Source organism: Tachysurus fulvidraco, chromosome 18, assembly GCF_022655615.1.
Source record: "Tachysurus fulvidraco isolate hzauxx_2018 chromosome 18, HZAU_PFXX_2.0, whole genome shotgun sequence".
Classification (NCBI taxonomy): Eukaryota; Metazoa; Chordata; class Actinopteri; order Siluriformes; family Bagridae; genus Tachysurus; species Tachysurus fulvidraco.
In genome coordinates, this window is record NC_062535.1 from 2,329,437 (window position 1) to 2,341,217 (window position 11,781).

The 11,781-nt window shown below is 36.2% G+C and overlaps 1 protein-coding gene across 2 annotated transcripts; it reads right to left on the reverse strand.

Annotated features, from left to right (window-relative positions):
- Window positions 1–5,298: 5,298 nt before the first annotated feature.
- Window positions 5,299–11,383, reverse strand: en1b (engrailed homeobox 1b). 2 transcript variants are annotated; one of them, XM_027176433.2, is made up of 2 exons: window positions 10,544–11,383; window positions 5,299–6,394 (listed from the first exon to the last, which is right to left on the reverse strand). In XM_027176433.2, exons 1-2 carry the CDS (start codon window positions 11,046–11,048, stop codon window positions 6,063–6,065), a joined length of 837 nt encoding a protein of 278 aa, XP_027032234.1. In that variant the 5' UTR covers window positions 11,049–11,383; the 3' UTR covers window positions 5,299–6,062. The 2 variants fall into 2 exon arrangements, with proteins under 2 accessions (XP_027032234.1, XP_027032235.1); XM_027176434.2 differs by having other exon boundaries at window positions 5,300–6,382; window positions 10,544–11,381.
- Between the last annotated feature and the right edge of the window lie 398 nt (window positions 11,384–11,781).

Consider the following 11,781-nt stretch of genomic DNA (forward strand, 5'->3'; position numbering starts at 1 on the left):
GTGTGTGTGTGTGTGTGTGTGTGTGTGACTGCACAGCTGGCTAAAGGAAGAAGGGAAGAGTTTCCGTCACAGAGCTGAGAGGCCATATCCACCATGTAATATTTGTTCATCGGCTCCATGCATTTGGAGCTGCTTAGCTAACCCCCCCCCCGTGCCCCGGGATCTTCCACACCCAGCCTGCCATACTGGGGGTTCTTTGCATAGTGGGGGTTCTCACTTACTCAATGCCACCCTTTGTTTCCTCACCCACTAGAACAGATAGAGTAATGAGACCTACAGGCTATAAAGACAACTCGAACAAGCTCTAAGTTGCTTCCCGTGAAGTCTTCGGCCAACGTCGTCTCGGAAGGCAAGACGAAAATAAGGGAATCCCTGTGGTGCTAACAAACAGCACGAGGCTTCACGACAACAATAATAACAATGAACAGAATGTATTTCTGCCTAAGCTATCTATGTTAGCTGGCTGTCACGAGGTGAGGGACAGCCTGCACACCCATGGCAGGACACACACTCATTTACACACTACAGAACATTTAGTGACAGCAATCAGTCTGCATGTCTTTGGACTACGGGAGTAAACTGGAGAACCTTGAGGAGAAAACCAACCAAGCAAAGGTAGACCATGCAAACTCCATGCACACAGGGCAGAGGTACAGTAGGACTCAAACCCCCAACCGTGGAGGTGCGAGGCATGCGAATGACACCATCCATTTCTGGTTACATTTCCCTGTGCCCAGGAACCAGGATCTCCTGATCAGTCCTGAAGGTGTCACAAAAAAGCTTCCAGTTACATTAAACTTCACCTGAGACTCTTTTCATAAAACCCTAAACATCAACACTAACATGTCTTACTAGTGTGAAGGATATTAATATCAACCCGTCAATACTGTTGATTGAGAAGGTTTGATGATGTAGGGTTCAACTTGCTATAGACATATTTTCTGAAATGAATCACCTCCTTGTGAAAAATGTATATCTTTGAGCTGTGAACTCTTTTCCCCAAAGGCTGCTTCTGCTGGGGGAAAAGAAGAAGAAGAAGAAGAAGAAGAAGAAGAAGAAGAAGAAGAAGAAGAAGAAGAAGAAGAAGAAGAAGAAGAAGAAGAAGAAGAAGAAGCGGCGAGACAGAGCACATGTGTGGTAGAGTTGAGAAGAACATGCAGAAAACTTGACCTCGTCTACTCATGTGAGGGAAACGACAGCGCTGATAGATCGCCAGATAATGATGGATTTAGGATCAGATTGTGGGATCTTCTCAACGTCTGGCACGGTTCCTAACTCTCACATGGAGGTCTTTTTTTTTTTTTTCTTTTTTTTTTACTGCTGTCTTTTTTTTCCCACCCATAACACTTCTTATACTGTTTTCCTGGATGTTTTTTAAACAACACATCATGTCATGTTGCTGAGACACTGAAACTGGAGACTCCTTCCACACCAAACTGCCTGCGATTACAGTTTTTTATTCATTAAATATCACGTTCCACTTTTTATTCATTTATAGTTATATTTATGTTAGTTAAAGGTTGTGTGTAAATAAAACTATCTGCTGTTGATGATTATTTATCTATAAAAGAACAATTCTAGAGTATTTTGTTTAGCTTTTTAATCACATCAGTGTTTTTTTTTTAATTAAATGATCTATTTGTATCTTTTATCTGTTTATAGTTATATTTATTGGTTACAGTCCTTCCGTTCCCACGCCGTTCTTTTTTCTCTTTCTGGAATACATTTCCGCTGTTGTTGATGTTTTGAGGAGAACATTTGGAGGTGAAGCTGAAGTCCTAAAGAATAGAAATTGTTGTTGTAAACTTTCAGCCCTCCCTAAGAGAAGTGAAGAAGTGGATTAAACGGCGGAGTTGTCGGTGAAGCCGTGAGGTCAGTTCCAGGAGAGAGATCTTAAGAACGTGTGTGTGTGTGTGTGTGTGTGTGTGTGTGTGTGTGTGTGTGTGTGTGTGTGTGTGTGTGTGTGTGTGTGTGTGTGTGTGTGTGTGCGTGTGTGTTGTCTGAGCTTTATTTGCATCCTTTAGTCCCCAATATACACACACACTCACATTCAGGCTTGCTGAGCTCTTCTGTTAGCTCCCTTTTAGTTTTGATCACCGAGCCATGATCATTTTGGCTCACACACATGGAGGAGGTCAAAAGCACAAAGCTGTGAAATTTTTGTCCTGGATCAGGAGGAGCTTCTCACTGACTCTCAGACTCCTGGTGTGCCCTCTCAAGTGCACCACATGGGAAATGAAAACACACACTCACACACACACACACACACACACACACACACACACACACACACACACACACACACACACACACACACACACACACACACTTCTCCACTGCTTTCTTCTTGTCTCTACCTGTGTCCAAACCCTAAAGTGACAAATATTCAAAGATGCACATTTCTATATTGTCTCCTGTTTTTATTTCTGTATTTATTTATTTATTATTTTTATGCTTTGCATTTGCATATATATTAAAGAAATATTGTCTTGTAGCTTTAGGGTAGAATGCACAGAGCATGCATTGTTATTTATTTATTTATTTATTTATTTATTTATTTATTTATTTATTTATTTATTTATTTATTTATTCGTTTATTTGCTTATTTATTTATTTTGTTGAGAGAAATATTTGTATTTTAACAAAAACAATAGAGGAACATACGGCAGCATTTATTTATTCATTTTTGATTTTTTTTTTGTATTAATAATTATTTAAAAGGAAAAAAACACCTCAGAGAAGGTTTAAAGTCTTTTAATCACGCTATTTGTTAATTTACTTGTATTAAGTTCTTTGTGTGGTGCAATATATGTATATGTGTATATCTCTCTCTCTCTCTGTGTGTGTGTGTGTGTGTGTGTGTGTGTGTGTGTGTGTGTGTGTGTGTGTGTGTGTGTGTGTTACATATTTAATGTCGAAAGACCGAAATAATGATATAGCTACATTTTCTCAAAAATGCGGGTTTTTAATTGGTTAAGTAAATAAATAGAAATGAATCTAGTAGTTCAGCAAATTAAATATTTTAATTGCTTTCTATATTATCTATATATCTATATATTTTCTATATATATTTTTAAGTTGTTCCTTTTTTTCTTTGATTGTTTGTGTTTTTTGTTTAAACATTAAAGTAATAAATTGACTTCATTCTTTAGCGGCAACAATAAAATAAAAATATGTGAAAAGGTTTTCTGTTGTTTACTGATGGATTTCGGCATTTGAGGCGAAAATAAATCATTTTAGGTGTTCATGTTTGGTAGCAAGTTGCCATTTTAAATAACTGAGAAGCTAATTTGTCTGTGAATTTCAGCGTTATTAGAGGCAGTAGGTACTCGTCAATGTGTTTGTGTGTGTGTGTGTGTGTGTGTGTGTGTGTGTGTGTGTGTGTGTGTGTGTGTGTGTGTGTGTGTGTGTGTGTGTGTGTGTGTGTGTGAATTGACGTCATCGTCTGCTTCACTGACTAGATTAATGTCAATGTGACTTAATTGTAATGGATTAAAGCTTATTAGAAAATCTATAAAAGACCAAATAGCTAAAATCCACTCCTGATGCTGAGCTCGCGCTTTTTTATCAATTAAATGACTGAGGTGTGGAAATGATTCAGATGGCTTCTGATAATCTATATCATAATATTCCTTTAAGGTAGAAGGCTTCAGGCACCAGAGCGTAAAGTAACATGATGAGCATCAGATCTTAATTAATGTGATAGGGATTATATATATATATATATATATATATATATATATATATATATATATATATATATATATATATATATATATATATACACACACACACAATGTATGATCTAGCTAGCCTTAGACATCCTAAGTGAGATACTGTGGTCGAGGAACATGCAGAAATGTTAAGGAGGATCAGTGAAGTAGTGAAGTGTTACAAACTAAACCGAATGTTTGTACTTTTTCTTTTCTTTTTAAAATGGTTTATTAAAGGCATTTTAGCTACCAAATGAATGCAAGTGAAAATACGAGTTTATATAAAAAATCACTTCTTAGTCCCAGTTATTTCTCAGGTTAGATGAGTGAAGCGATATGCAGAGAGAGAGAGAGAGAGAGAGAGAGAGAGAGAGAGAGAGAGAGAGAGAGAGAGAGAGAGAGAGAGAGAGAGAGACAGACAGACAGAGAGAGTGAGAGAGTGAGAGAGAGAGAGAGAGAGAGAGAGAGTCCTTGTGTGTGTAACATATCAATACTATTACCCTAACACTCGATTTAAATTGAACCAAAAGCCGGATAATTCTTGATTCTTAATTGAGCATTTAATTAATTATAGCTTATTTATGCTTGGCTTTTTATTATAAACGTTAATGAAGCGACACTGGCCAGGTTACAAAGCGTTTTATCTTTATAATAGAAGTATAAATAACATCTACACTTTTCCCCCTCGCCCTTTTGTTCAGCAGGCGGATCATCTCATGTACACGCGTTTAAAGCTCTTTGACTTTCAGCAGATTTTCTCTGCAATCCCTCGAGGTTGTGAGACTTTTTTTAGAAACTGAAGACCCGCGGGAGTCTATTTTGACGGCACACTTTGAACTTTGACCTTTAGGATTTACTAGTTTGTGTCTCGCTGTGATTGTGCGCGGTGTTGTTGGTGATACCGACATTTTTAACAAAGCAAAACAAAATCCGCAAATAGCCCACGGTAAAAAAAATAAAAAACTTCCACGTTTAACACACACATAACATGCACCCTAACATGCACACACGCGCACACACACACACACACGCACACACACACGGATTATTAAGTCAGTGAAGGCCAGTGATGAATCGTATTGAACTGGACACATAGGAGGAAAATAAAAGATGGTGAATAAAAGGAGAATCAGTTTAGAGTAAATTAATTGGATAAAATTAGACACACGGGTACATAAAGGACAAAATAAAAATAATAATAATAATAAACATCTGATACATAACATGACACCAATGATTGCTAAATGTCAGTGTTGTCATCACCTTATATGATTGGCCGATAGATACAATGATGCGAGGGTGAAAGGTCAAGAGGGTTCAGGTATGTGTTTTAGATAGATAGATAGATAGATAGATAGATAGATAGATAGATAGATAGATAGATAGATAGATAGATAGATAGATAGATAGATAGATATTAACGATTTAAATTCTTATTTCTTATATTTAATAATAAACGAGACGAAAGAAAGCAAATAATGTTATTTGGGGATTTTGAAGTTATTCCACTATAAGACGACTTTGACCTTTAATTTTATTTTACCTAAAAAAATGTCTTGCATGAAATAAAGCAGACGTTTGTTCACCAAATTTGATGACACTTTGATTCTAATCGTTTTTTCTTTTGTTTTTATTATTTCAGACAAGATAATGCCTAAACAGGTGAAAATCTTTGGTTTGAAGCATCGGGTCAGTTTCCGTCGTGGTGAAGAATTTGTGCGAGGTTTTCTTTTTTTAAAAAAAATATGTAGGACAGTGCAATAAAAAAAATCTAAAAAGTATGACACAGGAAGAGAAACAATAAAAAAAAGAAAAGAAAAATTGCCAGCAAGTAAGGAAAACACACGTCTCAACCTTACCTGAATTTTTAAATATATACATCTTACAATTTTGGCTATTATATATATTTATATTTATATTTATAGAAATCTTCATAGTGTCCATATATTTGTACAGAATTAAATAAGGAATTATTGTCCACTTCTTCATGTTAGAAGGTCGCTTTGGCTCAGCGTCCATGAAAAAAATCGTCTTCAGCGTCTCTTGTTTTTTTTTATATCACTGAGTGATGAAATGAGGAGATGAAAAGGAGGAGGAGATCAGTGATAATAATCTTCTTCTCCAAATAATAATAATAATAATAATAATAATAATAATAATAATAATAATAATAATAATAATAATAATACGCGGATTCCAGCATATTTGGTGCTTGGACCCCTTATATTTGCGCCAATCATTTTTTAAAAATAAATTTCTAGGAGAAGAAGAAAATTCTGAATGGGTTTAATGTTGTTGTTATTATTGAACCAGGATTAATCCCCATCCTCATTTTGCTCGTGTGCATTTCTACTCGCTGTCCTCCTTATCCTCCTGGATGGTGGTGGTGGAGTGGTTGTAGAGTCCTTGCGCCATGAGCTGCAGTGCCAGTCCGTTTTTGTAGCCGCTCGCCTTCTTGATCTTGGCTCTCTTGTTTTGGAACCAGATTTTGATCTGCGACTCGTTGAGGTTGAGCTCCTGCGCGAGGGACTGTCGCCGCTGCTCCGTGATGTAGCGACTCGCCTGAAACTCCGCCTTGAGACGCTGCAGCTGCTCGGCCGTGAACGCGGTGCGCGGCCGCTTGTCCTCCTTTTCGCTCTTCTTCTTCTTCAGCTTCCGGGTCCTCGGTCCTGGTCCAAGAACAACGGTGGAAAAATAAAACAAAGACGTAAATATCGTAAATGGGGGGCCCGCATATCGCCATCACCATGCTTAACCGTTCATTCATTCATTCATTCATTCATTCATTCATTCATTCATTCATTCATTCAACTATGCACCGACCTTTGAGCATCATGAGTGAATTTATGTCGTACATCCAACATCCCAAGTATTTTGCACGCACAGCCTATCCTAAACTTATTTATTTATTTATTTATTTATTTATTTATTTATTTATTTATTTGCTTATTTGCTTATTTAGATTATCTACATCCATGCACCAACCAACCTTGAAGCATCATGAGTGAGTTTATGATACAGAACTTTTAATACCTTTATATATCAGAGAAGGAACAATAAACTAATGCGCCAATCAGGTTTGATTCCTGATAATATTCTAATTCCTGCTTTAATAGGACACCAGCATGCACATCCTAGGCTATTCCATTTTAATTTCCTGAATATTTTTTTCATATTTATTTTATTTTTATTGTTTATTATTTAAATACATAGATATAGCCGTCAGTGCGTCTTGAATCATGTGTGAAGGTAAAATTTACATGCTAAAGCTAAATACTGCTCTAATAACAAGAAAAAATGCCCTTAAGACCTTTAGTGCGCGAGAGCTGATGTAATAGTTGAAGTAAATATGCATTATGCACCAATCACAATATATTTCCTGATTTGTGTGATTCTATTACTGCCTGAATAATATATATTTTTTATGCATCATTTGTTTCTTTTTTGTTTTGGATTGATTTTTTGAAAAATATAAAATAATAAAAAACAATTTAATATATATATAAATATGTATAAAAAATTTGTCGGGTGTAATTAAACTTTTATCTTTAAAGCTACATCAGCTCCGTATATAAAGATTAAATGTACACAATACACACTAATGCTACAACACCAAGTGAAAGTGTGAGTGTGTGTAACCTTATTTCCTGATTTAAGCATTACGTGTGATTTTATCACACACACACACACACACACACACACACACACACACACACACACACACACACACACACACACACACACACTTCGCATGGTCTACACTGTATATTTTTAAATTATTTTTGGCACGTTCGATACTCAGAAATAAATATAAAATATTTCAAATAGAATATACTTAGCAAGAGATGCACTCTAATTACTCTTGTTGTATTTTCACAATTTATCATTTAAAAAAAAAACGATTGTGTAAATAGATAAACTATTTTAAAATATATTCGATATAAGTTCACATCAATGGGACACCGGTAATTGTGCACTTTTTACCTGGGAAGGATCACGTGGTACCTTTAATTTTCTTTAGACTTGTAAAGCTTTTAAACTTGCATTTAAATCATCATGAATGTACATTGTGTTCTGTGAAAATATTCATACTAAACAGTACAAAAGATGATGGTACCACTATAGCGATGAGGATAAAGTTCACTTTGGTACCTTTCTGTTCCTCTGTGTCAGAGCAGTCACGCTTTTATTGCATGCCGGGAGCGAAACAACTCAAAATATGCAACATCGCATTAATTTATCCTTTATGTATAAAACGCTTTTGGGAAAAAAGTACCTTTAGTTCATTCTACGAAATAAAAGTACCATAGTCCTACTTTTCCATTGGTCTATTAGCACGTATCTTTCACCTTAAGAGATAATATAAAGTACATTATGTATTAAAAGCACCAAGTTAAAGATACTTAGTAAAAACACTCAGTTGACGCTGATTCTCTGGTTACAGAAACCCTGTTAGTGCCAAGAGTGAGTGTCATAATCCTACTTTAATCCCAATTGTTATCATCACTGACTTTTTTTAATCCTGGGATTAAATTACTATATAAATGTAGAGTATATATTTATTCACATGTGCGCTATTCAGAAAACTGCATTATGAAATATAGGATAATACTTTAATCCAGACACTTGTTTATCTCGTGTGTGTGTGTGTGTGTGTGTGTGTGTGTGTGTGTGTGTGTGTGTGTGTGTGTGTGTATGCATTTGTGTGTATATATATGCTAGATTCTACAAATATCATTAATAACCATATATAACCATAGAGCTTATGTGTGTGTTGTTTTTTTCAATGTTCCTTATTTAACGCTAAAGTGAGACAAGAATACTACAGAATAAACAATACACGATTTCACTATTACCGCGATATCGATCTATATCAGCTAAGGCTAATATGCTACTGACACACTAGACAATATGCAAATGATAATGCTTTCGATAAATCACTCAGTATTTATCCCCAGATGAGAGGGTTTAGCAATCAGGTTAAACGGAAATTTGATCTTTAAAAAGTCAGGTTGGATTTTACAACATAGGTCAAAGAGTTGACTTTATAAAGGCCTTCACACTGCTGCAGTGGTGCTGTGGGAAACCTTCCCAGAACTAGCAATCTGGTCGAATTGGAGTGAAATCTGATCTTCATGTCTATTTCACATTAGCTAAAACCTACCAATATCTATTATTCTCTATTATTCTTTTAAAATAACATTATAAATAATTACAATAATGTTGCAAATCAATCAATAATCGATTAGTATCTCTTCTAATAAAAGTTTTTAAATAAATCTCATCACGAAATAAATACAGCCGTCTTTTATTTTATTTTTTTTTACTTAAATTTGTTTTGTATTTTTATTTTTCATTTTTTACTTTTCATTTCTTTCTTTCTTTCTTTCTTTCTTTCTTTCTTTCTTTCTTTCTTTCTTTCTTTCTTTCTTTCTTTCGATAAGATAAACGTTATTGATTCCACAGTGGGGAAATTCACTTATTTTGCAGCTCACAGACACTTTTTTAGCTGCAGGCTACATTACAGGCCTCAGTCCACTGCTCTCGGTTCAACACACTCGAGCTTCTAGATTACACTGCAGAAGACAAAGTCTTTCTTTTTTCCCGCAAAAAAATAACTTTAGAATTCAATGGCTCGATTATTCCGATGTTTGTTTGTTATTATTATTTTCCTCTCAGCTCAGGAGAAAAAGTTGTGAGTCTCTTGCTAATTAATAACGTTAGTCTGTATTTAGCCTGCTATTGTTGTGTGTTAGTGTGTTAACTTTGCACGTGGGCTTTATGACCCCGACAATACGCATAGCCACATACAGATTCATATACAATGCATAAATGCATCATTGTTCTAAATAATAAACGTATGTTGAAATAACTGAATGCTGGTTTCCACTCAGAAGTCTGGTTATGTGCACGTGACCGACAGTTCAGCTCCAAGTTAAAGTTTCTGACAGCTTGTCAGTATATTGTCATTATACTCCATAATTCAGAAATAAAATTCAACCTCGTTTTGCTGCTGTCGCTCCTGCATAATCTGAATAAATTGTCATGCAAAGAGCTGAATTTGTGCACGAGACTCTAATGAGAAAATCAGTGACTTAATTAATGAAGAGTTTTTGCAACAGCTCAGCAAAGTCACTGCAAAAGGAAAAAAAAATAAACCACACGTCTAATCAATACATCTTACTAGCAATTAAAAAATGTATATTAAATAACACAGAACTTCCGAGTTAATGTTATTATTTAATATAAAATAATCAATTGACGGACTTTATAAACCTGCTTTACTATAAAAACCTGTTTACAATCACATATATTATTAACAAAAACGCATTAATTGTATTGCTCTTTACGTATAGATAAATATCAAGCTTGTAAATAGAGTAGAATTACATGTTAAAAATATTTATTTATATTTATTTAGATTCTATCATTAGGATATAAATGAATGGGTGCTTACATTTTGCCAGATTAACAGATTATGACAGCATATTATTTATTATTATTATTATTATTATTATTATTATTGTTGTTGTTGTTGTTCTTATTGTTGTTTTGTTATTATTATTATTATTATTATCGGTATTGTTATTATTGTTGTTGTTATTATTATTGTTGATGTTTTATTATTATTATTATTATTATTATTATTATTATTATTATTATTATGCAATTATAAAAGTTAAAATAAATGAATTACAATTCTTTTTGTGCCAGAAATAATCAAAATATCCCCTATACAGATTTCTTTTTTCCACGCGCGTGCTCCAATAACGTTATCGAAGCTCCCCGTGCATCAAAAAAAATCCAACACTAGGATGAAGAAGCCTCACCGGATGAGGGTCTGTCCGAGTAGCGCGTGCAGTAGACCCAGGCGGGCCACAGCAGAGGTTGCGAGTCTTTAGTCGACGCCGAGGTTGTGGTTGTTGTTACTGTTGCTGTAGATGCTGCGCCTCCGCCTCCGCCTCCGGTCCCGCCGTTCACCTCCGTGAGATTCGAGCCGTCCCCGCACTTCGTGCTTGCTTCGAGCAACACCTTGGACGACGACGACGACGGCGAAGAGGACGAAGAAGACGGAGATGAGGAAGAAGAAGACGAAGAGGAAGAAGACGATGAACTGCGGTGATCGACGGTGGAGTCCGCGCGTGACGACGGCCTCGCGACCAGCGGGCTGACGTTTTCCCTGCTCGAGAGGAGCTCGCGCTTGCAGCCGAAGTCGGGCCGCAGGATGTTGTCGATGAAGAAGTTCGTGGTGCGGTGAACCTGCGGCGCCGCCTCGCGCACTAGAACCGGAGGGGACGCGCTCTCGCGCTCGGACGGATCCTTCCGCTCCTCCATTTATTTATTTTTGTTTCAACAACAATAACAACAACAACAAAAAATCCCACTTGTTGCCAGCAAAATATTTATCCTGGAATAAAAATTGCAAATAATCTTCAATCTTTAGATGCACCTTGAAGTCGCTACACCATCGGAATGCCTCGTGCACCTCTTCACTTATTTATTCATTTGTTTATATATTTTTTTTTTCTTAACTCGTCTTGAAGATCAAAACACACTCACACACGGCGGTCGGTGATGCTCCGCGGCCCGTGCCTCGCGCCCCCACGTATGACAGCTCGCGCTTCCTAAACTCTTTCTAAAAATCTTTTTTTTAGACCCCCACCCCACCCCACGTTTTCCTCCTCAACCGGAAGCACGTGAGCTAGTCACACGTGCTATGGGCCAATAGGATTAATGCGTCTGTGCTGTCACAGGAAAGGGCGTCCAATCGAGTTTTACGACGTTTTTAAACAACAAAAGAGTAGAAGCGTCTTTAACGTCACATTACAACCGACGCGCGCGAACACTTCAGCACGCGCACCCGGTGCCACGGTGACGGACAGAGAGCGAATAATTTAATAATGCATCATCATCATCATCATCTTTATTATTATTAGTAGTAGTAGTAGTTGTATATAAATATGAGATAACAATTCTTACAGCATTAATACACATAAAAGCAACAGTAATACTAATAATAATCATTAGTATATTACATAATATTACTAAAACAGACAAACTAATTGCA

What these genes read in the sequence shown, in the direction of transcription:
- en1b (XM_027176433.2), bottom strand. Translation starts at nt 11,048, where the DNA reads ATGGAGGAGCGGAAGGATCCGTCCGAGCGCGAGAGCGCGTCCCCTCCG. An exon ending in CTCGGACAGACCCTCATCCG is followed by an intron (nt 6,395 to 10,543) that starts GTGAGGCTTCTT and finishes TTTCCACCGTTG; the next exon opens with TTCTTGGACCAGGACCGAGG.